Source organism: Chelonia mydas, chromosome 1 (assembly GCF_015237465.2).
Source record: "Chelonia mydas isolate rCheMyd1 chromosome 1, rCheMyd1.pri.v2, whole genome shotgun sequence".
Lineage (NCBI taxonomy): Eukaryota > Metazoa > Chordata > Testudines > Cheloniidae > Chelonia > Chelonia mydas.
The window spans coordinates 148,778,057-148,804,472 of record NC_057849.1 but is presented as its reverse complement, the minus strand read 5'-3'; the positions used below and the strand labels follow the sequence as shown (position 1 = coordinate 148,804,472).

The 26,416-nt window shown below is 41.7% G+C and overlaps 1 protein-coding gene and 1 long non-coding RNA gene across 7 annotated transcripts; one reads left to right on the top strand and one right to left on the bottom strand.

Annotated features, from left to right (window-relative positions):
- Positions 1–1,101: 1,101 nt before the first annotated feature.
- Positions 1,102–7,631, bottom strand: LOC114020488. 3 transcript variants are annotated; one of them, XR_005225861.2, is made up of 4 exons: positions 7,364–7,631; positions 5,575–6,526; positions 4,922–5,002; positions 1,102–1,996 (listed from the first exon to the last, which is right to left on the bottom strand). It is a non-coding gene; the product is annotated as an uncharacterized LOC114020488 (long non-coding RNA). The 3 variants fall into 3 exon arrangements; XR_005225859.2 differs by having other exon boundaries at positions 1,107–1,996; positions 5,575–5,716; positions 6,125–7,631; XR_005225858.2 differs by having other exon boundaries at positions 1,108–1,996; positions 5,575–7,631.
- On the top strand, positions 7,630–25,565 carry DYNLT3 (dynein light chain Tctex-type 3). 4 transcript variants are annotated; one of them, XM_037902235.2, is made up of 5 exons: positions 7,630–7,768; positions 12,364–12,405; positions 17,571–17,694; positions 21,333–21,410; positions 23,016–25,565. In XM_037902235.2, the coding sequence occupies exons 1-5, from the start codon at positions 7,739–7,741 to the stop codon at positions 23,090–23,092; spliced, it is 351 nt and encodes a 116-aa protein (XP_037758163.1). In that variant the 5' UTR covers positions 7,630–7,738; the 3' UTR covers positions 23,093–25,565. The 4 variants fall into 4 exon arrangements, with proteins under 4 accessions (XP_037758163.1, XP_027682489.1, XP_027682490.1 ...); XM_027826688.3 differs by lacking the exon at positions 7,630–7,768 and adding an exon at positions 7,798–8,494; XM_027826689.3 differs by lacking the exon at positions 7,630–7,768 and adding an exon at positions 7,804–8,435.
- Positions 25,566–26,416: the final 851 nt, after the last annotated feature.

Below are 26,416 nucleotides of genomic sequence, written 5' to 3'. Positions count from 1 at the left end.
CATGGGCTGTCCTTAGAGTAGCTGCACACAGCACAACACCATTTCTGGGCTTGGAAACCAGCATCGATGGGTTGGAAAGGACGGTTCTGCAGACCTGGGAGGATATGGAGTGGTGACAGGATTTCTGAATGGCAAAGACAGCTCTTTTTGAGATCTGTGCCGAACTCACCTCAAAGCTGCAGTGGCAGCATACTAACATGCTGTTTACCATCGTTAACAAACAGGTCACCATCTATCAGCAGTTCACCCCCAACTGTTACTGGTCTGCAGACAAACAATTCAGCGTTGGAAGATCAACTGTGGGGACATGGTCATGCAAGCATGTGCTGCTATCAGAAGGTACTGGTACACTGGGTTATAAAGCTTGACAGTGCTAATGCTTAGGACTCTATTGATGGCTTTGCACACATGGTTTTCTCAAAATTGTATTGCAGCAACTGATGGGACCCACATACCTATCATTTGCCTTCAACATCAGGCATCAGAGCTGAACTGAAAGGTGCTCCCTATGATGCTCTAAGGCCTGGCTGACGACTATGGCAGGTTCACAAACATACATGCAAGGTAGTCTGGAAAAGTCCACAATACTGGGATCTTTTGGAATTCGTGCCTGTTTATCTTAATGAATGGAGAGTTTGCCTCCAGGAGCACTATGGACATTAAGGGCATGCAGATTTCTCTGGGTACTGTGGAAGACCCAGTTTATCCTCTGTGACACCGGACAGTGAAGTCATTTATGGTGCACTTTGACAGAAGGAATAAACTGCTTAACTATCGTCTCAGCAGTTGCAGAATGGCAGTGGAGTGTGCATTCAGCCGTTTGAAATCAAGACGGCATTATCTTTTCATTAGGTTAGAAGCTGCACAATGATATTTACCTAGGATTATAGCTGCATGTTGTATTTTGCACAATATCTGTGAGAGTAAGAGAGAAAGTCTTAATGTGTGCGAGGCTGTGGTGAAGTCATGCAGAGACATGAGCAGCCCCAGGGCATTGTCAGGGACTGCTTTTGTTCTTACTTTGAGTTTGGTGCCTGAAAGAGTGCAGTTGTACATCCAGCTGTGGGGGTTTTGGGGGGAAAGGGAGAGAATTTTGAGTACTGAAGTTGATTTTATGGATGCTGGAAGTGGCACATTTGGGAACTCTATTTTATACCATCTGTGCTTTTATAAAAACTTACGACACTGCTGTTCAGTTGAAAATTTGTGGGTTGTGTGTACCATCCATTGCAGGTACTTTGGTACTTAATGTTTTTTATTGCACAAATTATTGCAATAAATAAAAACCAAAAATAAAACTTAGAAAATGTTACAATCTTTGATCATAGTGATTAAAACAACATCAAACACAGGTTTAAAGTGAAAAAATGTCTTTCACATACAGTGGGGTGAAGAGGGCAACACACAACAAGTCAGGGGAGGGGACTTCTGTTCACACGCACGTGAACATCTTGTCTTTGCTTCTTCTAGACCCTCTGCCTTCTAGGGTAGCATACTGGGGTCACAGTTGCCACATGCATTGGATAGTGCAGATGTGCTGGGCTCCCATGTGGTGTTCTTACTACTCAGTGCTGAAGCTGGGGAAGTGAATGGCCTCTGGAAGCAAGGCTGCAGGTCTAGAGCGGGGAACATAGGCTGGTGTTCCCAGTACCCTAGACCATACAGGGGCTGCAGAACATGGCTGGTTCTGGTTGAAGATGCTAGACTGTCTGCTGGCCTAATTTCACTATGCAACCCAACATAACGTTCTGCCTGATCATTGCCTCCAGGAGTCCCCATCTTCCTCCGCAGCGTCTTTCGTCATGGCAACACTGTCTCAGGCCAGTTCAATGCCGTCGCTGGATAGCTGCCTGTCTTTTTCTCTTTCAGACATCAAAAACACTTTCCAGTTATCAGTAGTTTTCCAGGGCTTTTTGGAAAGTCTGTAAGGAGGGCTTCAGACATCTCATCCTTAGACCTCTGTTTCTTCCTTTTCATATCAGTCAACTGCTCAGCTCTGGATAAAGGGGAGTACAGAAAACAACAAGTAGTTATTGTCCACATTAGTGCTGTTTCCATAGAAGCAATTACAGCATTCTTTTTGTTTTAGCCTCTATTTCTGAATTCCATTCCTTGAGATTCATTCCAGCCCTGGGAGGCCTCAGAGGTGATAAGTGGTGTGTACACAAGGGCTAGATTAGGATGTTGGGATTTCTGTTCCCGGTTTGGGATTTGCAGTTTATGCTGTGCCTTGGAGGAACTAATATGGTGCGGAAGTGAACTGGAAAGCGATCCACTCTGCATCCCCTTTAAGCAGTCCTGACTCTCGATGTTATACTGAGACAGGGGATTCGGAGGCAGAGAAGGCGCTTATTCAAAAAGGCTAAGGGAAGACCAATGAGATATGCTGCTGTGATGTAATTCACCAAGATGGTCCCCGCAGAAGTGCTGCAGGAGCGGAAGGGTGTCACAAACTATGCCAAGGGCAACAATCATGTTACGGTTCCACTGAATGTCTATACCAAATATCTAGCAATTTCTCAGTCTTAGATTCTGCTTTATCTCCCCTGCTGACATGAAGAAAGCGCAGAGAAAAACAAATAGGGTTCTGGACTGATTGTCAGAAACCTTAACAGTTCCCAGTCTTTTTTCTATGAAATGTGTAAGCCTGTGAAAAGTCATTATGCCACCTTTGTCTGCTTGACTGCTGTAATGGTTAAATGGTATTTGATGTACTTTGGCTAACTGCCTTAAGATCCTTATAGCTATGCTATCCCCAACCTAATCTTCTTTCCTATATGAATTCCTATTTGCAATGCTGTTACAGGGCATATATACCTCAACTGGGAGCATTAGCCTTACTACCTGTATGGGCATACAATACCTCATGAATATACCTAATGCAATACCTATGCCTACATATACCTCATGTAAACTGGTCCACCATATCATTCAACAGGTGTTCTAACATGATGCAATTTTCCAGTATAGATAAGACCCTACACATACAGGACACTCTTTAAAGGGATCATTTACAGCTATGGAGATACCAATACCTAGAATGACTCAACTAAGAACTCTCTTATTTAATATGTATTTAATTATCCAGGGTGTAATTAGCAAGCCACTAGTTTTCTTGCAATATTATTAAAATAGCTCTTGACAATACATATACATGATGGGCCAGATCCTGAACTCCTTATGCAGGCACAATTCTCATTAGACTTCTGGCTGAGTAAGAAGTACAGGATCTGCCCAAACATGGCGAAGAAAGCCAGGACAGACTAATGCCAGAATTTTATTGCTTTTGTCTCTGGCAGTTTAATAAACACTTTTTTTTAAAGTGATATAAAAATTATCCCTTGATACTTTAGCAGCATTAGCATTGACATTACATTGAATCCTCTCAAGCAGCATAGACTCTTCACAGATTACTACCGCTCCCATGTGTAAAATCATCATCCTTCCCCAACAAGTATTTACTTGATATCACCAGAATGATTTAATAGAATCATAGATTCAAGCTGCTCTGTTTATTCTCTGCATTTATATGCTCCTTTTCTGCATTTAAATGAAGAAAGTCTGCAGTGCATGAAAAAATAGTTCAGGGATCTACCTCTGCATCGTCTCTTTCAGCACAGTTCCAGTTCACAGAACTATACTGAACTAGCCATCTTCACTTGCCAGCGTATAGTTCCCTCTAGTGTAATAAAGCAATAAGTAGCATGATCAAGCAATACACCATGGAACAGGGGGTCAAAATATTTCTTTTCAATTTACAAGTGTTTTTGTGACATCAGTAACAGATTTAGTATTTTCCATGACAAGAGGAAGAATTTTGATTGTTGAAATTAGTTTAAAGATGAATCTCTCTGAGATAAATAAAATACGCAATGGAAAGCCAATAGCAATGGCTCAGTAGGTCGGGAAGAGATAAGCACAGATGAACTAGAAGCTATTTTAACTTTATATTTTCCTACATCCTGAAAAGACTCAAAAGTGAAAGAACTCTTCCAACCTTGGGGTAAATCCCCATTCCACACTGCTGATTTCTTCTTCGCAATGCAGCTCACTAGTGTATATTCTACACCTATATCTTACAGAAAACTTCTATTAGTTTACATTCAGCAAGATGGAATGTTACCATTAGCTGCCATAGTAACAATTTATTTAAAAAAAAAATCTAAAATTTTGATTTGCTGGAGATAGCTTCAAAGCATGGAGTCTTGAGAAAGCATTGCATGAAACATTAAGGAGGTACTGCGACACAATAGAAAAATGAAATGTGTTATGCTGAAAAACTATATAACCTTCATATATTTTTTCATTATTCGGTTTCCATTTGTGCTTGCTCATAATGATATCTGTTTTAAACAAGGGATTTCTCCCTCCTGATCAATCTTCTCCTACTCTGTTCTGCAGCACATGCCAAACCTGAAAGCTAGTTCCAGGGCAAGTGACTGAAGTCAAAAATAAAATAATAATTTGGTATGTGATTTTTATATTTTCAAAGTGCTGTGCAAAATTAATCCACAAAATACTCCTGTGAGGTAGGCAGGCATATATCAACCCTCTTAAGGAATCACACAGTCAAAACTAGGATTAGAACTCAGGAGTTCCTGACTCCCAGTCTTGAGTTTAGACCTAAATGTCTTTTTCAAATTAGAGTGAGTTAGGGGAAGAGAAGAATGATGTTACAGTGGCTAAGTCTTTCTATGTTGTGAACAAAATAAATCACAAAAGTTACAACACTGAGAAGTCTCAGTACTTCAGTACTCCAACTTGCAGTATTTTGTGCTGGTTGCCCAACCGGTCTCTCAAACAACAACAGATAGTGGTGACTTCCTATTTATTAGCTATTCATTGTTTTATTATGTGCAAGAATAAAAGCAAATGTCAGTATTAACCTTTTTAATTAAACACAGCAATTAGAGAACATTACCTTGCCATTCACTTTTAATACCAGTCTGTAAAATGGTGACTTTGCATCAGATGCATGACAAAGTCATGCAGAGAAATTAATCTAGAAGGAGAAGAAAAAAAAAGTTATTACTCCCATGAGGAAGTGTCTCATTTACAGAATTCAGGGCTCCCTAGCAGATATAAAAATAATTGGGCTTTGTTGTTTTTAAAGCAAGATTGTAAATGCCTCACTGAAACATCTTGGAAGATATCACCATGCCTCAGCGGGTCCCAGCTGAGAATACTAATTCAGGGCAGACTGCTGAGAAATAGAGCAGACTCACCCCAAACTGGTGGTTATTCTATCATTAGATTATACCCAGCCAGTAACAAAAGTGAACTTCTGTCTCACCACACTGGTTAACAAAGAAGCCAAAAATGCAGTCTCCTTAGGCATTCCAGCCCTCGGCTCACCACACAGACACTGAACTTTATGATGAGTGGTTACTGAAAACCAATTTAATCAAATATAGGGTCCTTCTAATCCCAAGGGACCAGCCACTTAGCCAGGTCAATATATCACTCAGATCTTATCCAATAATTATGTTGATGCCAATCCTTACTAACTAAAAACTAAAGGTTTAATAATAAAAGAAAATAGAGTTATAAATGATTAATAGATCATATACACACAAGTGATTTTTCAGTGTTCATAGATCAGGATCATAGAAATGATGGAATAAACTACTAGCTTGCAAAACTCTCTCCCTGGAATTACCCAAACAGGTTGGGGGTAATCAGTCCTTACTTAGAGCTTCCTTGTTAGAAATCCAGTCTAGAGAAAATGAAGACAAAAATGGAGATATGTCAGGGTCCTTTTATATCCTCCGCCATGTGCATGGAATTTTGCTGTCCCAACTAAACTCACAGCCCAGGTGCATGGAAAATTACTAGTCCAAGATGGAGTCCAGGGTCATGCTTTGATGACTCACAGGAGGTGGCCATTGGCCCCTTGGAAACTGATACATCGGCAAGAAGAGCTATCTGGGCAGGATGAGTTTCTTCTATGGCGCACTGTGAGAGTGAAGTGTCCTTGATGGACCATCACTACATAGCTGTCTGGTACCAGTGTAAATCCTGTCTGGTAGGTGTTACCCAGGACTATAACACATGTATAAAATACAAGTCCATGGCCAATATTCATAACTTCAGATATAAAGATGATACCTGGATTGACACTTACATGACATACTTTGTAAAAGATTTGTTGCAATTGTAGAACAGTGGTAATATCAGTAATGTAAATGGTCATATTCAATCATACAGCAGCACAGAAGAGTTTTTCAGAATTACTGAAACGTGCCAGTTATGGAGTAAAAAGGAAATGCCAATTCCAGGAAAAAAGAAAATCTCAGAGACAATTTCTCATTTACATTCTGCCTACCTACAGACAGCTGCAGTTTCTAAATGGTATTCTTCACTTCATTTATTATATTGTTGTGGAGAACTGCTATGCCCAGCTGAACAACGGATCAGTTTTTCTGCCTTCAAAGTACAGTCACCACCGGGAAAAATTATTCCTCTGGTTATCAGCTGAAATCTGTAAAATGCTCTGAGACCCTTCACGATTAAAGGTGCTCTATAACTGGAATATAAATACAAAAAGGCATTTTATTTAGCACAGGAAACTATCTTTGGGTTTTGTGCAGTATTGTGCACACTGTCAACATTTACTAATAATAAAAGCAAATTCTCTTTTCCAGTTGCAGGGGAGATTCCTGCCCCTACAACAGGGTCACTGCACAGAACACAGGGTGCTATTAGAGGTGAACTACAAAGGGAGAAGGGTTCTATAGACTTGTATGCTGCTTTATGACATATGAAGAAGACATGAAAAAGGATTTTTTTCCCACTTTCTTAAAGGCTAAAAATTCTAGTTTTGTCCACCTGGAAACCCTGTTTATGACTACTGAGGGGATTATGAAGTTACAAGGAAAAAAAACCCTGAAAACTGAGCAACTGAGGGTGAAAGATTTTTCCTGCAGTTTTTTTAAACTGTTTTAACTCCTATTTAACGCCAAGGTTTAACAGGGAAAGACCATCTGTAAAGATCCCACCACCCTAGCCCCTAATGAAGAGGCACAAACGCTCATACTTAGAATTTATACCGCATTTTTCATCCACAAGAGCTCAAGGTGATTTAACAAAGGTGCCTAAGCATCAGCTCCAGTTTTCAGCGGGGAAGATTTAAGCAGGAAGAGTTTAATAATTTGCCCCAAGCCACACAGCGCTGACAACTGCGGAGCCAGGAGAAGAGGCCAGACCTCCTGAGTGCCAGCCTGGTGCCTGAGCCAGGAGGCCACCGCCGGTCCGCAGTGCGGCACCGGAAACCTCAGAGGGCTCTCCAGCAAACCCAGGGGAGCCGGACTCGATATTTCTTGCGGTAAAAGCAGACGAGGAAACAACCCCCCTCCCCACACACCGATTTCACAAGCCCTGTCCAGCCTTTATTACGCCCGGGGGGGGGGCAGCACACAAGCCCATTTCTCCCCCCTTTGGACAGGTCACCCGCCGAGCTCGCAGCACCGGGCAGCCGCGGCCGAGGGGCGTTCGCCACAGGCATCAGCCCCCTGCCCATTGACTCCAGCGCAGCAGCGGGCGGTGCCGCCGCCGGCCTGTCCGACGGTCAGCAGCCTCCTCTCCCGCGCCCCCGCCCCGGCTGAGCCACGGGAGAGGGGGGCCGAGCGGGCGCTCTCCCCGCGGCGCCCGGCAGGGGTCGCTGCCGCCGGAGGCCCGCAGGCCGGGGCCGGGGAGGCGGAGCCGCGCCGGGCTCAGGAGTCGCCGCCGGAGCCGGGCCATGGAGGAGTTTCACCCCCACAGCGACGAGGTGGGGGCCGGGGACTCGGGGCGGGCGTTGAGCGAGCGGCCTCGGGGGGCTCCCAGGGCGGGGCCCAGGCCCGGGAAATCGGGCCGCGGGCGGGAGCCTCCCCGGGGCAGGGGAGCCGGGCCCGGGTCGCTGGCCTGTCCGTGTCCAGCAGCCCGGAGTCCGCCCGGGGCCGGGGCCGGGGCCGGGCGGCAGCGAGTGTTGTATTCCCCGCGGCCTGCCGCCTCCTCGCGGGCGGTCTCGGTGCCCGGGGCAGGCCGGAGCGGGCCCCGTGCGGCGGCCGGGGTCGTGTATTAAGCCGCCCTCCCCTAGGCCCGGAGCAGCGACTGATACGAAACGGCGGCTGTAGAAAACGGAAGGAGCCAGTGTGTGCACCCTCAGCAGCCCAGCCCCACGGGGGAGCCATTTAATCCCTTGCGCTTGGCGCTGCGCGTTGCCGCAGGACCCTGGTCCGGAAAGCCCCTTTCCCCCCCGCGGGCGGCTGCTGCTGCTGGGAAGAGAGTCACCCTGGGACAAGGCGGGGGTCTAGCAGGGGTGGGAGTTGCAGGTAGCCAGAGCTGTACCGGCAGCTGCTTCTTGCAGCTCTCTTGACACAGAGTAGGCAGTGGTTTGAAGCAGAGCGAGATGCATTACTGCACCAGAAGACATAAGCTCAGTTGCTGGGGAGAAGGTAGGAAAAAAATCATCCGCAAGAAGGCTTCAGCATCGCTGTGGAGAAGGGATGTGGAGGTGGGGTGAGCAAACAAGTGTAGAAGTTTGTTTATAAAGCTCACGCTGAATAAATCCACACACGTGGTTTTTTTTCCTTCCTGTCTTCTTGTGTAAAAAGAGAATATATTCTTAGCACAATTCTTGAGCTTTCAAAGAGTGCAGAGAAATTGAGAATAGCAAAATGGCTTTAGAGGGAATGATTTCATTTAGGGCTGGTTCCCGCAAGTGGATCTGCTTGCACAGCCTCCTGCACCATGCACAAAGCCCTATTGATATCACTAGCAGGGGTTCACCTGCACAACTTCAGTTTCAGGATGTGGCCTTTTAAGGATTAAGGGACAATCTTCCTAGAGCACAATGTTTATATTTCAAAAATAACCTTTGGAAACCCTACGGGTTTAGTTATCTATTGATATTTATGACAAGGTGTCAGAGTAACAGCCGTGTTAGTCTGTATTCGCAAAAAGAAAAGGTGTACTTGTGGCACCTTAGAGACTAACTGATTTATTTGAGCATAAGCTTTCGTGAGCTACAGCTCACTTCATCCGATGCATACTGTGGAAAGTGTAGAAGATCTTTTTATACACACATAGCATGAAAAAATGGGTGTTTACCACTACAAAAGGTTTTCTCTCCCCCCACCCCACTCTCCTGCTGGTAATAGCTTATCTAAAGTGATCACTCTCCTTACAATGTGTATGATAATCAAGGTGGGCCATTTCCAACACAAATCCAGGGTTTAACAAGAACGTCGGGGGGGGGGGGGGGGTAGGAAAAAACAAGGGGAAATAGGTTACCTTGCATAATGACTTAGTCACTCCCAGTCTCTATTCAAGCCTAAGTTAATTGTATCCAATCTGCAAATGAATTCCAATTCAACAATTTCTCGCTGGAGTCTGGATTTGAAGTTTTTTTTGTTGTAATATAGCAACTTTCATGTCTGTAATCGTGTGACCAGAGATATTGAAGCGTTCTCCGACTGGTTTATGAATGTTATAATTCTTGACATCTGATTTGTGTCCATTTATTCTTTTACGTAGAGACTGTCCAGTTTGACCAATGTACATGGCAGAGGGGCATTGCTGGCACATGATGGCATATATCACATTGGTGGATGTGCAGGTGAACGAGCCTCTGATAGTGTGGCTGATGTTATTAGGCCCTGTGATGGTGTCCCCTGAATAGATATGTGGGCACAGTTGGCAACGGGCTTTGTTGCAAGGATAGGTTCCTGGGTTAGTGGTTCTGTTGTGTGGTATGTGGTTGCTGGTGAGTATTTGCTTCAGGTTGGGGGGCTGTCTGTAGGCAAGGACTGGCCTGTCTCCCAAGATTTGTGAGAGTGTTGGGTCATCCTTCAGGATAGGTTGTAGATCCTTAATAATGCGTTGGAGAGGTTTTAGTTGGGGGCTGAAGGTGACGGCTAGTGGCGTTCTGTTATTTTCTTTGTTAGGCCTGTCCTGTAGTAGGTGACTTCTGGGAACTCTTCTGGCTCTATCAATCTGTTTCTTCACTTCCGCAGGTGGGTATTGTAGTTGTAAGAATGCTTGATAGAGATCTTGTAGGTGTTTGTCTCTGTCTGAGGGGTTGGAGCAAATGCGGTTGTATCGTAGAGCTTGGCTGTAGACGATGGATCGTGTGGTGTGGTCAGGGTGAAAGCTGGAGGCATGTAGGTAGGAATAGCGGTCAGTAGGTTTCCGGTATAGGGTGGTGTTTATGTGACCATCGTTTATTAGCACTGTAATATCCAGGAAGTGGATCTCTTGTGTGGACTGGACCAGGCTGAGGTTGATGGTGGGACGGAAATTGTTGAAATCATGGTGGAATTCCTCAAGGGCTTCTTTTCCATGGGTCCAGATGATGAAGATGTCATCAATATAGCGCAAGTGGAGTAGGGGCGTTAGGGGACGAGAGCTGAGGAAGCGTTGTTCTAAGTCAGCCATAAAAATGTTGGCATACTGTGGGGCCATGTGGGTACCCATAACAGTGCCGCTGATCTGAAGGTATACATTGTCCCCAAATGTGAAATAGTTATGGGTGAGGACAAAGTCACAAAGTTCAGCCACCAGGTTAGCCGTGACATTATCGGGGATAGTGTTCTTGACTGCTTGTAGTCCATCTTTGTGTGGAATGTTGGTGTAGAGGGCTTCTACATCCATAGTGGCCAGGATGGTGTTATCAGGAAGATCACCGATGGACTGTAGTTTCCTCAGGAAGTCAGTGGTGTCTTGAAGGTAGCTGGGAGTGCTGGTAGCGTAGTGCCTGAGGAGGGAGTCTACATAGCCAGACAATCCTGCTGTCAGGGTGCCAATGCCTGAGATGATGGGGCGCCCAGGATTTCCAGGTTTATGGATCTTGGGTAGTAGATAGAATATCCCAGGTCAGGGTTCCAGGGGTGTGTCTGTGCGGATTTGGTCTTGTGCTTTTTCAGGGAGTTTCTTGAGCAAATGCTGTAGTTTCTTTTGGTAACTCTCAGTGGGATCAGAGGGTAATGGCGTGTAGAAAGTGGTGTTGGAGAGCTGCCGAGCAGCCTCTTGTTCATATTCCGACCTATTCATGATGACAACAGCACCTCCTTTGTCAGCCTTTTTGATTATGATGTCAGAGTTGTTTCTGAGGCTGTGGATGGCATTGTGTTCTGCACGGCTGAGGTTGTGGGGCAAGTGATGCTGCTTTTCCACAATTTCAGCCCATGCACGTCGGCGGAAGCACTTTATGTAGAAGTCCAGTCTGCTGTCTCGACCTTCAGGAGGAGTCCACCTAGAATCCTTCTTTTTGTAGTGTTGGTAGGGAGGTCTCTGTGGATTAGTATGTTGTTCAGAAGTGTGTTGGAAATATTCCTTGAGTCGGAGACGTCGAAAATAGGATTCTAGGTCACCACAGAACTGTATCATGTTCGTGGGGGTGCCCCAAAGCACAAATCGCAGAGTTCTTTGACAAGAAATGCAAAAAAACTTCTGGGCCCACTCTAAGAACAGTAAAGTGAATGACAAGACCTTATTTATTTCATTTTGCCATGTTGTTCCCCAGCCAGAGTAGAAGAATTAAACTAACCAGATTTAGTCTATTCAACCGCACCTCTCCACTTCTAGGAACCACTAGAACAAAGCGAAAATTATGAGAATTAGTACTTTCTCATTGGGTAGACTACTATGCATCTTTCTGTCTGTAAAGACAGCACCCAACACCAAAGTGATATATGTTAGGTAAAGCATGTGGGGGAGTGGAGGAAGAAAGTAACGTGGAATAAACTAATGGAGGGAAGGCAACAGAGAAGAAAAATAACAAAGATGAGAAGGGAAAACCAGGAGACAAATGCAGAGAACACTGATGATTTAAATGGAAAAAAAAAATTTCTGAATAAGTGACTTGGCATTCTAGTGCCTATAAAACAGTCAGCAGTTTTAGTACTAGGATTGCAATCCCCTGTTTTATGGTTTTCTGTTAAAATTAGTCAGTAGGAATCCTCATTTCGGAGGGAGCGGGCTTGGGATCCCTAGGAAGGGAGTTCAGTTCAGTCTTTTGTTCTGGTGGATATTCATGATATGTAAGGCATGCCGAGACGCATGGTATAAGAATCTTTTAGGATAGGGAAAAATGAGCTTGGAGTCTGGTGTCCAGTCTCACCTTTTAAAACTTCTTTTTGAGGGGGTTGTAGGACAGGGATTAATGCCAGATGGCAGCTGTGTTGTGTTGGAGAATGTGGAGGTATTTTTAAAACTACTTTTGATCTAGTTTGGGTTTAAAATACAGTTTACCTGGGTATGGTGCTTGTTCTATGCCTTTTCTAGTTGGGGTAAGGAAAACTAGATCCAAGTATTTCTTTTCTCCCCAGAATAATATGAAATGCTATAAGTAACTGATTATACTTTTAACTTTTTAAATTATAGATGACCTTCAATGCTGAGGAAGCCCACAACATCGTTAAGGAGGTAGGCTATGTTTAACAATTTTAGTGACTTGAATGAAATACAATATCTAGAAAAAGCTGCAGGTCACTTTCAGTGATACTTCCACACTTTTAGCATACATGCATATTTATTTATTAAATATAATTTTGGAATTAGTTTTGAAGACAGATTTTAGTGCCTTTTTATACAAGGGAAAGTAGGCTATGATGAATAGTCTGTAATAGAATTTGTTAAATGTAACACCATGGCAACCAGCAACTGAAAAGTGCAGAGCCTATTGCTTACAGTCCTGTGGAGTTCTGTAGGAGATAGTGTATTAAAATGAGATTCCCTGAAGGAATTTGCAGCCTCTGCATGTCCTGTCAAACTGCACATTTCAAAAAACTGTTCCAGTATGCACAGCAAGCACAAAAACAATGTCAGATAAACCGTTCAGCGCTTTACACAGCCTTTCAAAGTAAGGACAAATACTGTACACTTTTTTGTTGGGGGGTGGGGGGGGATCTAATACAGTGAATTAAGCCAGGTATGCATCCCCCATTTCAAAAGTTATCTAAAGCTACCATACTGTTGTCTAGCATTAATGCAGCTCTAAAAAGACTAGAAATCTTGAGAAGATTTATTTTGAATAAACATTCATAAAACAGTATAAAGTAATAAATGGAAGTCAACAGCCCTGTCTTACTTCCTGTAAGTTGCACAGTATATAAAGGTTGATCAAAACTAGCTAAGGGGTTTGATCCTGCTTGTTCTCAGGGCATAGGCCTCCTAAATAACTTCATTGGGAGTTGAGTGCATGGGGTTTACATCACTGGCTCTAAAAATTGTACACAGTCTCATTTAATTATGTAGACCTTTTTCAGATGTTAATTTCTTTACAATTTAAGATTGGTCAATATTATATTTAGTCTCAACATGTGAATTCACATGACTTGATTCCTTTATGACAGAGGTTGCAATTTAATAAGAATTAGAAGGGATTAAATTTACAGAGAATGCTTTCAGTTTTTCACCATTTTAAGTTTACCCTGTTGGGTTAAACCAATGTGTATTGTTTCCATTGGATATGTTCCTTTACTGAAAGGTGTTTTTTTTACGTTCTAGTAGCATTTAGAAACCCATACTGCACTTCAAAACAAAAGCAGTGACACCTCAGCATTCCAGGCAGCCACAGTCTATCAGTAGGAGTAATGGGAAATTTTAGTTCCCTCACTGTGAAATAAACTCAGATGTTCACTTGACAAAATTGTTAGAACATATTTAATGGCAAAAAACCACGTTAAGGTTGCTGGGTGTATGTGATCCTCTTGTAGAACGCTGAGTTGAGCAAAACTCCAACTGTATTTCCTGGTTTTCAGAAGAGTTAAGGTTGCCCAGGCATTAGACCTTAACACTGCCCTCTTTCAGCAATGCCCCAATATACCCAAATAACTTACCTTTACTCTGCCAACCCCACAGTTGCTGAAATACCCATTCTTTGCCTCCTTTCACAACTCATTCATTCTCACCCACAGAACTCAATCTAACACTATTAAAGGACAAAAAGAAAAAAATGATTGCACACGCCACCTTCCCTACGTTCCCCTGGAGCTGGCAGTAGCCAATGGGAGTTATTTGTATACACTCCAGGTGCAGTCAGTGTGTTATGTGTATCTGTGCTAAATGGTGGAGGCACTCATTGGGCCTGTTTGGTAAAGGTGTGTTCGGGATATGATGATGTTTGGATTATTTTGAAGTGCGTAGTAAAGCTTTGATTGAAATTTGAGGAGATCTTTGTTTTTCAGCCTTTGTGCATGAGCTGCATGTATACTTGCAGAATACGGTATGCATTATTTCAGTGCAGGATTGCACATTATACACTTTACAGGGCACAGGCGTTTTATTACAAAGGGTATTATTGTCAGTAGTGAGCTGGGAGAGCAGTCTAAGCATTTATTATCTACATGCACTCTAGGAAAAGTGAATGTGGTCAGTGTCAGGTGTAGCTGTACTGAATGTTGGCGACCGGAATTAGCTCTGCTTGGTAGAGATGTATTTGGGAGATCTATGGATTACTTTGAGGTATATGACAGAGCTGTGATTGTGATAAGAAGAGATCTATGCTTTCCACTGTCTCATGAATGAGGAAGGGGAAGAGGTGTATGCGCACCTTCGGGATGCAGTATGCATCATTGTGTAGATTATGTTGGTAAAGGACTTTTATCCCAAAGGATATTGTCAGCAGAACATGACATGGTAGAATGAGAGGATTTTAATGCTTTAATGATGGTTAAGTGAAAGTATATTTGAGATGGTATCCTGTGAGTTGTAAAAGCCTGTGAAGTGGTTCTTATATACATGTGGTATTCTTTCTGGGGAATTGGCTAAGTGTATGAGTGTAGACCAGGATCTGGAACCTCCTGAATCTTACAGTGCCAAAGCCCAGTGTGAGTATTAGGGATGTAAAAGTTTAACCGGGTAACCGATAAGCATTATCTGTTTTATTGGTTTCGGTTAATGATTAAACTCACCCTCCCCCCCCCCCGGCCAGGATTCCAGCCCATGGCCGGGCCCTGTGTAAAACGTGGGGGTGCTGCAGCACCCCCTGCACCCCTAGTTCCCCGGTTAAACATTTAACTGTGTAACTGATACAATTTTAATCAGTCACATGATTACTTTTTTAACCGCTTTTACATTCCTAATGAGTATGTTATATGTGCATACTGGGGCATTGCTTGAAGAGGGTAGATGGAAAGTGGTATTGGACAACCTTTGTCCCCCTCCCCCACTTTGTCCTTTCATAATGTTAGCTGGATTCCTGGGGATTAGTCAGTGGATTGTAAAAGCTTGTACATTTCAACAATTCTTAGGGTGGCATAGTAAAAGTTACATGTGTTAATGAGGCATGTTGGATTATTTCTGAAAGAAGGCACAGTTAAGGTTGCATGGTCAACCTTAATTGTATTTCCTAGTTTTCAGATGTTTGAGTTTTGCTCCACTGAGTGTTCTGGAAGGGGACTATCTACCACAAAGTAAACAATACTGATACAGAGTTAAAGTTTTTTACTATTGAATTTCCTAGTCTTTTTAACGGGAAAAGATATGTTGGTGGTAGGGTTAGTAGTCATTTAGGCAGTTGTACACATATCCCACAATTTGCATACCAAGTCAGCCAGCCCACCACTATCCTACCGTTCCCATCCCCGAACACGCACACCCCAACTGGACCCCACTAGACCTGCTGTGGCACGCCTCCCTAGCCATATCCCTGACCTATTCACTACATTTCCCCCCTGTAACCAGGCCCCCTCCCCACTACTGTATCCAGTCTACCCTACTTGTGGTGATGGGAATGTCTCCCTGAAGTCTTCACACCCTGGTATACAAAAGTTTCTATTGTTGTTACTTTCCCCCCCACCCCCTCATAACCCAACTCATTTGCAGTGCCTGGAGTTAAAAACAAACTGTGTTACAGTGGAATGGTGTTTCTGTTCAGGTTTCAGAATGGTTGAAGGGTGGAGTTTGTAGCAGGGCCAGCAAGAGAAATGTTTTTCTATTCCAAAATACAGACAGTTTTATGTTTGGGAGAAAGATCCTCTGACCCCATCCAGTAAAAGTACCCAAGCTTCCAAAACAGTGAGGTTTCAGAGATCGTAATATTTCTGTGCAATACAGTAGACATTTTTTGGTCAGCCATGAACCATCCATTTTCCTGATTAATCTTCTTCCAACACTTATTCATAGCTTTCATCTTATTGCTGTAGCAATTATGCAGACACTCAGACAAATCAGAAAACTATCACAGTCCCTGGACACAAATCTCTGATGTGGTTCAAATCTGCTCTTATACATTGTATGAGATGAAAACCAGGAATAAGAGCCAGATCATTTCCATCCAAGTCAATTGCCACAGTGTCAGGTAAATCACAGCCTCAAATCACTGGTTACACACCACAAAGTGGGCAAAAGACAATGCCAGTGCAGGGCACCTGTCTCAACCCAAATCAGCCTTCTCATGGTGTACACCTTGCTGTCTGGGAAACTTCTGCAACCTTGTGATCCAGGAATTGTCCAGAATCCGCATGTTGATAACTCTGGCAACACGCATTCCTTTTCTCTCAGCAGTCAAGGTACCTGAACTGTTAGTTCCAAATGTCCATGCTGTGTCTTTGGAAACCACATTAACCTGCCCCCAAGATCAGGGAGTTACCTCTTGCTCCTTTGCTGCCCCCTCGGAGCTGCAACCCCTCCCCTGCCCCAAAGTTCTGTCTCCTCCCCACCTGATATAACAAAACTTTGGTTAGATTGCCTGCTGACCTAACAGCAAGCACAATAAAACCTCCCCATAAAATAAAAACACATAAAAGACATTTTGTAGCTAGCAACATGAGTTATTAAATCTTTATTGTATCGGTGTACAAGGGTTCAGACGAGAAACGTCTGGTTCAAAGGAACATGCGGACATAAATGCTCTGGGCAAGCATAAAGTAGCTGCATAATAACCCTCTCACTTTTCCCCCCTTTATTGGTGCATGTTAGCTGTAATCCTTTCAGGCAACACCTCTGCGCAAGGGTCTTGAACATGTTTTTAAATACCCTTTCTCAATTTGGGTTCCCATGCACCCTTTCTCACTTAGAGGGTGCCATGTACTACCTTGATAAAACAGATTGAAACCATTTTGACCCACATCACATCAATAGTTTGGTCCCTAGCTCTGTTTTTTAAAAAAAAAGCTAGAAACAAAAATGGCTATTTTTTCCTCAAATTACTTCAAATTATGGTCTGTGCTCTCCTGAGGCACACCAGCTTTCAAAAGAATCGGACTAAGCATGTCGATTTTAAGAAAGCTTGACTTTTAAACAGAAGTCATGTTGCAGTCTTAACTATTTAAAAGTCTTTTTCTGCAATACATTTCTGCTGACAGCTTCACTTTACCACATCAGTTGTACCTTTGAGCTAGACAGACGAATATATAGTAAATCTCCCAGCATCTATGGATTCTGAGTTGTATTTTATTTCCCAATTCAGCAACTGATATGCAGTGAGCTAAATTGATTTCAAATGGTTATTCTAAGATACTCAGTTGCCCTGCAAGTGTTCTGGGATTGTTTAGTAAATATTTGGAGTTACTCTATTAAACATGGTTTGTTTTGAGGTATTTCATATTGATGTATTACTAGTGCAATTGATTTTTCTCTATTTGTAGTGCATAGAAGGGATTTTGGGCAAGGTAGATTACAATCACAACAAAGTCAATCAGTGGACTGCAACTATAGTGGAGCAATCTTTAACACATCTGGTAAAACTAGGAAAAACATACAAATACATTGGTAAGTACCAGTATCCATACTTTCCCTTATATAATTCAGATGAGTAATTGCTGGGAAGAATTTGTTTTCAAGCTAGGGGGTACTTTGAAGTTTAAAAACATACCCTCTTAGTTTTCTCCTGTACTGTAACCCCCCTTCCCCTCCCCCTGTGATTAGGAACTGAGAAAATGTCCGTATTATTTCATTGTGTTTGCGCTTAATCACTTAGACATTTATGACAGGTTTCAGAGTAACAGCCGTGTTAGTCTGTATTCGCAAAAAGAAAAGGAGTACTTGTGGCACCTTAGAGACTAACCAATTTATTTGAGCATAAGCTTTCGTGAGCTACAGCTCACTTCATCGGATGCATACTGTGGAAAGTGTAGAAGATATTTTTATATACACACAAAGCATGAAAAAATACCTCCTCCCACCCCACTCTCCTGCTGGTAGTAGCTTATCTAAAGTGATCACTCTCCTTACAATGTGTATGATAATCAAGGTGGGCCATTTCCAGCACAAATCCAGGGTTTAACAAGAACGTGGGGGGGGGGGGGGGGGGGGGGGGGGGGAGGAAAAAACAAGGGGAAATAGGTTACCTTGCATAATGACTTAGCCACTCCCAGTCTCTATTCAAGCCTAAGTTAATTGTATCCAATCTGCAAATGAATTCCAATTCAACAGTCTCTCGCTCCAGTCTGGATTTGAAGTTTTTTTGTTGTAATATAGCAACTTTCGTGTCTGTAATCGCGTGACCAGAGATATTGAAGCGTTCTCCGACTGGTTTATGAATGTTATAATTCTTGACATCTGATTTGTGTCCATTTATTCTTTTACGTAGAGACTGTCCAGTTTGACCAATGTACATGGCAGAGGGGCATTGCTGGCACATGATGGCATATATCACATTGGTGGATGTGCAGGTGAATGAGCCTCTGATAGTGTGGCTGATGTTATTAGGCCCTGTGATGGTGTCCCCTGAATAGATATGTGGGCACAGTTGGCAACGGGCTTTGTTGCAAGGATAGGTTCCTGGGTTAGTGGTTCTGTTGTGTGGTATGTGGTTGTTGGTGAGAATTCGCTTCAGGTTGGGGGGCTGTCTGTAGGCAAGGACTGGCCTGTCTCCCAAGATTTGTGAGAGTGCTGGGTCATCCTTCAGGATAGGTTGTAGATCCTTAATAATGCGTTGGAGGGGTTTTAGTTGGGGGCTGAAGGTGACGGCTACTGGCGTTCTGTTATTTTCTTTGTTAGGCCTGTCCTGTAGTAGGTGACTTCTGGGAACTCTTCTGGCTCTATCAATCTGTTTCTTCACTTCCGCAGGTGGGTATTGTAGTTGTAAGAATGCTTGATAGAGATCTTGTAGATGTTTGTCTCTGTCTGAGGGGTTGGAGCAAATGCGGTTGTATCGCAGAGCTTGGCTGTAGACAATGGATCGTGTGGTGTGGTCAGGGTGAAAGCTGGAGGCATGTAGGTAGGAATAGCGGTCAGTAGGTTTCCGGTATAGGGTGGTGTTTATGTGACCATCGCTTATTAGCACTGTAGTGTCCAGGAAGCGGATCTCTTGTGTGGACTGGACCAGGCTGAGGTTGATGGTGGGACGGAAATTGTTGAAATCATGGTGGAATTCCTCAAGGGCTTCTTTTCCATGGGTCCAGATGATGAAGATGTCATCAATATAGCGCAAGTAGAGTAGGGGCGTTAGGGGACGAGAGCTGAGGAAGTGTTGTTCTAAGTCAGCCATAAAAATGTTGGCATACTGTGGGGCCATGCGGGTACCCATAGCAGTGCCGCTGATCTGAAGGTATACGTTGTCCCCAAATGTGAAATAGTTATGGGTGAGGACAAAGTCACAAAGTTCAGCCACCAGGTTAGCCGTGACATTATCGGGGATACTGTTCCTGACAGCTTGTAGTCCATCTTTGTGTGGAATGTTGGTGTAGAGGGCTTCTACATCCATAGTGGCCAGGATGGTTTTATCAGGAAGATCACTGATGGATTGTAGTTTCCTCAGGAAGTCAGTGGTGTCTCGAAGGTAGCTGGGAGTGCTGGTAGCGTAGGGCCTGAGGAGGGAGTCTACATAGCCAGACAATCCTGCTGTCTGGGTGCCAATGCCTGAGATGATGGGGCACCCAGGGATTCCAGGTTTATGGATCTTAAAAAAGATCTACACTTTCCACAGTATGCATCCGATGAAGTGAGCTGTAGCTCACGAAAGCTTATGCTCAAATAAATTGGTTAGTCTCTAAGGTGCCACAAGTACTCCTTTTCTTTAGACATTTATATGCAACAAAACTGTGGCAGTTTTTTCATTTTTACTTGATGCTAAATGCTGATAGTGTGCCTAGCCCTGTACAAGACATACAGTAGAGACGATCCCTTCCCAAAGGAGCTAAATCTGAGAATCGTCTTTCCTGTTTCTCTTTAAAAAAAAAAAAAAAAAAAAAAAAAAACCAAAGATGAGAAAGTAAACAACTCCAAATTTATTACATCTGTCAAAAAATTTCTCACAATTTCAGAAGGTAGGTTCTATTAATCTAAATCCTTACCAAAAGGATTTTAGAAATATTTGTACTTGAGTTTTACTGTACAGTACACACCCTTTTAGAGGATGTTCAATTGATTGAATCCTAAAGAGTAGATTGTGTCCACTGTTTTCAGGGATGCACATGTGGAGAAGTTAAAAGGGGAAAAAAGTACATTCTGTGCCCACTGTGCCCTGTATGTGTGGGCTGGACACAGTGGCAGGGCAGGTCTTCTCTTTGAGGGGGTGCAAGGACTCCTTCCAGCTCGTGCTGATGCTGGCACTTGCTTCTTCAAAGGCAGCTGGACCATGCTAGATGCTGCACCCACTTAAAAGATGGTGTAAGACTACATGCTGCTTCTGCTCAGAGGAGTTCCAAAAAGCACCATCTGTGTCAGGCACAATTCCTCCTGCAGCTCGCAGTGGGACATTGTGCCTTCACACCAGCTTGGTGAATGGCTGTGCCTTCAAGTGCAAATTAATTCTAAATATTTTAAAAGATAATTAGGGAATTTAGTCATACGAATGAGCTTTCTGGGAAAGGAGTTATTTACATACCACTAGGGTTATGTCTACACTGTGAGCTAGGGGTGTGATTCCTCTGCTTGTGTATACGTACTCATGCTAGCTCTCTGAGAGCTAGCATGAGTATAAATAGCAGTGTAGCCACGGTAGCAGCGGCATGGCTGAACCCGAAACCAGTGGCTATGTACTCAGCCATGTCTTCACTGCCACTATCTGTGCTACTGCCTAGCCTAGAAGATATCTAAACAATTGCTCCAAAAATGAGAGATCAGTATTTAGACACTTTCAGTAGACTTCATATTAAAAATCTTAGAATTAAGATTTTTAAAGGGGTGTTGCATAATAGCTTTCCTGGTTTTGAGACCTAGTTAGAAGGTAACTGAAGGCTTGCAGGACAGTAAAATGAGAGCTTGTATACAACAGTGTGATATAACAAATACATAAAGGGAAGAGGCTGCCATTCTTGTTTTGTTACTAAATGAATGTGTCTTGGCTGTGTTTTGAGGCTTCCAATTACAGTATATGTTTCATGATGGTAGTTTCACTTGGTCTGCAGATTCATCAGTCTTGTTTTATTAATGAAAAAAACTGATTTTATTACTCTGTCCTTCAGTAACCTGTGCAGTGATGCAGAAGAGTGGAGCTGGTCTCCACACAGCAAGCTCGTGCTTTTGGGACACCACAACTGATGGTAAGTTTCCCTCATTCAGATTCAAGTCAAATAAGACAGTGAATGTGCTACCTGTTGCTCAGCTGTGTTACAAATAGTATTTTTAGCAGTTTGAAGGGTTGATTACAAAAAGCCACCAAATCCAGAACTGGAAGCCTTGTATGCATTTTCAACAGATACACCCCGGATTGAATGAATAATAGATGGACGGAGAACACTGGGGTATGACAAAATTAGCAATACCAGTGGAGCTATCTTCAGTATGAAAGAAAGATTGTGCAAATTAGTCCCCATAGAAGATCTTCAATTGTAGGGACACTGACTTAATTAGTAGTGTGTGCTCTAAATGTAAATTTGCAATCCTGAATGTCTGCCTACTTATTATAAGTGGACTGCCCTACTCTAAGAGAAGCCGGCACGAATAAAGAATTGGCTTATTTTTTTAAGCTAAAGCAGAAATAGTTTGACTAATGTTATTATAGCTTTTATTTCTTTCTTGCAGTCAGTTGCCATGTTCCTTTATTTTATTAACTTCTGCATTTTTTCCAAGTGCCCCCCATTTCAGTTCACAATGTGGTGTGGTAAGATTATTAGAATGCTTTCAAGCCTGCCAAGACAGTTTCTTCAAGTACTGTAGAAAGGACTTAAAATGAGGCACCAGGATTCTGTTGTAAAAAAAGGTTAAAAGGCTGCATTTAAAACACAAGACTGAGTTGAGTCATTATTTAGAAAATAGGTTCTAATAAATAAGTACATTCAGGTCAGAGTTTGTATTGGGATATGTATATATTGGTGGCTTTAGAAATGTCAGAGAAGCAGCTTCTTTTGCTGATTTCCCATTATGTCCATGTAAATAAAACCACATATTCTTATCTATGTTCTTAATGTCATAAGTGTAGTATGAGTCTATTCTTATTTTGCCATGGAAGATTCTTTTACATACAAAAAAGCCTAAAAGGATTTGAAAGTATTGATTCATTGGCTGAACATGGAGGGAGGTGGAATTCCTTGTTGGCAGGGTGCCAAGGACTTTCTTAAATCAGTGTTTTTAAAAACTCATTCTGAACCAATCTTCTCTCCCTGTGACTGTGCCAGGTAAGCTTTGAGCTTAAGTAACTATCAAACGCTATATGTTGAGTGATAAGAACAAGAAATGATTCTCTGACATCAGGAAAATTATTAGTTCATGAGGACAGGAGGAAATCATTAATCAGAGCTTATCACTCCATTCTTACACCCCATAACTATTTACATTTCTCGGCTCTTTAGCTGCAGAATCAAAAGTTGAAGGAAAAGCTATTTTTCTCCAGGTTTATAGAGAGAACTTAATTTGTTATATTATATTGGAGTTTTTATCCTATGTAAAACTAAGTTTATTAGTAAATAGTAGTGTGTGTAAGTTTGATGCAGTTTTGATGGTATTAGTTTCTGTATTCCAAAGAGAAAAAGGTAAGAGTAAATTCATCTTTATGGAGAGGATTACAAATTCCTATTACATTTCCTCTGAGAAATGAGTGAGAGGTTTTTTTATTCTAAATTTCTGGTCTTTTGCAGTGAAATGTAATGGAATTTAACAGAGACGGTATGGGGAGCAAGTTTATTTTCTGATCTTTTTTTATCTTTTAGGTACCTGCACAGTGAGATGGGAAAACCGGACTATGAACTGCATTGTCAATGTTTTTGCCATTGCTGTTGTCCTGTAGCTGACTGGAGTACAAATATTAAGTTACACCAAAGCCTTTAAGATCAGAAAGTATCAAAATCTCAAAGCATATTGCCATTATATAATACTGTTTGTGCACTAAAGAAAAAGGTATGAACATGCTGTAAAGTCCACTACACAAAGTGTACATTCTGAGCAAATTCTTTCAATTTAACTTGTGACAGCTGGCTTTTCTTTAGCAAATTTTAGCAATTTAAATATTCCAGATTGATGATATGTTAAACTGGAAATGCCAGGATATTAGAGATCAAATGAAAATATGGATATTTGGGTCAAAAGATTACATCTGTAATTCAAGTGAAGGTGTGACTAGCACAGGTAGGCATACCCATGCTTGTCTTAATCTAGGCAGCACAATAGTATAGATGTGACTGCACTGGCTAGCTGCCTAAATACAAACCAATGAGTGAGCCCGGGTATGTGCTCAGGTTGCTAGCCGATACAGAAACCTGTGCCACCATGTCTACACTATTGTTATCCATACTAGCTAGATTAAAAAAAACAACACAGGCATGCCTTCCCACACTACAATCACGCCTTCACCTGCAGTGTAGACGTAGGCAAACTGACACTTTACTCACAGAGAGATGGAGTAATCTAATCAGCAGAAGGGAGATGAAAGGATACAAGTATTAAGAAATAGCAAGATTAAAATGCAGTTGGGAACAGACTAGGAATTTATTACATTTACAACATTCCTTGTGTTGAATGATAAGTATGAGTCCTCATATCTGATTAAACAAGGCGATTTCTATATTATGCATGGATGCTGTATGAACACCACAGTTACCTGATCAAGCGTAAAAAGCCCAAACAACTTATACGTTTATGCTTTTCTGCTTGGGGAACAAAATGACTTCATCATGCCAAAGCATTTATTTCTTCAGTGGACTCTTGTCCTTTTAAAGGGTATGATCTTTTTTCAAATACCATTTGGAACATTGTCATTGAATTAAGTGGAAACATGATTGGGTGCATTGTTCATATTAGCACTCAATGCATATGAATACATATTGCTTAAAAAGAATTCACCAAATTATAAAACTAGTTTAATCTGACCTAACCTGATTGGTTCAGTGACTAGAAGAATGTAGGAGAACTCATCACGTGAGCACCTTGCACATTCCTGATCCAGTTTAAGTAGGTGTCTTTCCTAACAAAGGACCCAATTCTACACCCGTTGACCTCAGTAGAATTAGAGTTGGGCCTTGCTTTAAATAACTTTGAGCAATCAATCCTGTAGAGCTAAATAAATGAGTTTGTGTAGGTACGAGATGCCCACGTTTTTAAAAGAGCCTTATTCTCTCTAAGCACAAATACATGATACAGAACATATCCTTATATTATATTTATAAAGTATTGCCTATACTCCAAGTCTAAAATTGTGTAATAACTATGGAGTAATAAGTATAAAATAGTTAAAAATTAGTGACATAGCTAAGGCCTCCATCTTGCAGACATTCACACACATGCTCAGTTCACTGATCTGAGCAATCCTATTGACTTACATGAGACATTCACAGGATTCATAAAATTATTTGTGAATGTAAGCAATTGCAGGATTGGGGCCTATATTTTAGTCAATGCATAAATTATGTAAATTTTCAAGTATTTGTACTGATTATAAAAAGATCTAAGTTGTTACTGCCACTGAGTGGCAGCCATTTTAAGTTCTGGCATATCTCAAACAACACTTAAAGATTTTTTTTCTTATTTACTACCTATTCTAAAGATATTCAGTAACTAATAGTTGCTGTAAATCTTCTTTGCATTTTAACATGGACTTTGAAAGCACTGCTTCAATTTTATGCAATTCTGATTTATTTATTTTTAATTATTTTTCACAGTCACTCTGATTTGGTCAAATGGCAAATACGTCCTAAAAAAAAAAAAAGTTATAACAACCCTGGTTCTTCAAACTGTATTGGAAATTGCTACAAGGCTCCAAAAGTTAGAACCCACATACATCTAGAATACACAATGCTAATTCAAAATCCAATGCTTGGCAGGCATAAATAAAATAGAATTCAGCCTTTATATGAGCACAAATAGAGTTAAGCGCTAGAATATTGCATTTGTCTAGGAGGCAGGTATAGTGTGAAAACATTTGCATGGTGCACTGAATTTCAGATATATAATAAAGTAAATTAAGAAAGATTATTTGGTTTAGGGCAAGATGTGGATGGGTAAAAATATTGGGATAGCTTCTATCCCATTAATGTTATAAGCTTTAGCTGCCATGACTGGAATAAATATTCCTAATAGCCATTAACTTTGTTAGTCTTTTTTGCTGTATTTGAAGATAAGATACGAAGTGTTATCTTATTCGGTGTAACTAGGTTTGGTGGAGTTCCACTATGGAAAAGCTCACTAAACAATTTTAAAATATTGATTGTTGTAAAGTTACTTCATTTTGTTTCTACCAAAAATAAAGATGGTTTGCCTTGGCTGCATTTACCTTTGGTAGGATGAGATCATCATAGATAGCAGCTTACTACTATACTTCTTCCTCCATCTTGTATTATTTTATAAGTGAAGCATGTTATTACAAGTGCAGAGATATTTTGGAAACTATGGATCTGTCCTGGCAAGTGTCCCAAAATTCAGGGACTAGTGCCGATTTCTCATATCCCTCCCCAACATTACATTCATCCTCTTACTGCCTTCCATACTATTTTACAAGATAACCTGTATTGGATCAAAAAATTACGTTCATTACAGAAACTTCAGGACCAGAGCACTTTATTCTACATTGTTTAATTGTTGACCTATTAGAAGACATTATCTACTTTGTACTTATTTTTCTTCTCAATGACGGCTTTAGCTACAAACTTTTCTTAACATTATAATTTATCCTAAAATACATTACTGCATTTCTTCAATATATAGGTATTTTTAAATGGTAAGTTCTGAATTTTTTAAATACCTTTTATCTCCAGCCATCTGAAAGCACTTCAAAAAACTTACCGTCAGACATGCAGTCTTATTAATGGGATGAAGATGAGTTTGCAGTGGGACCTATTATAAATCCCTAAAAAATATTATTTTAGAACATAAGTAATAACAAACTTAGCATGGTCAAAGATGGATAAGAACCTTGCGGATTCAGATGGAAAAAATACCAAAGCAGTTGGGGGGTGGAACGGGGGGGGGAGTATGGGGCAAAATGTCAATTTCTTTTACTTTTCTTCTAGTAACCGTGCAGATTCCCTTCCAAGGGGTTGGATTGTACCATTTGGCCAGTGCAACCTGCTTTCCCCTTTTCATACTATGGAAACATCTGAGCTGGGATTCTCTGGCAGCT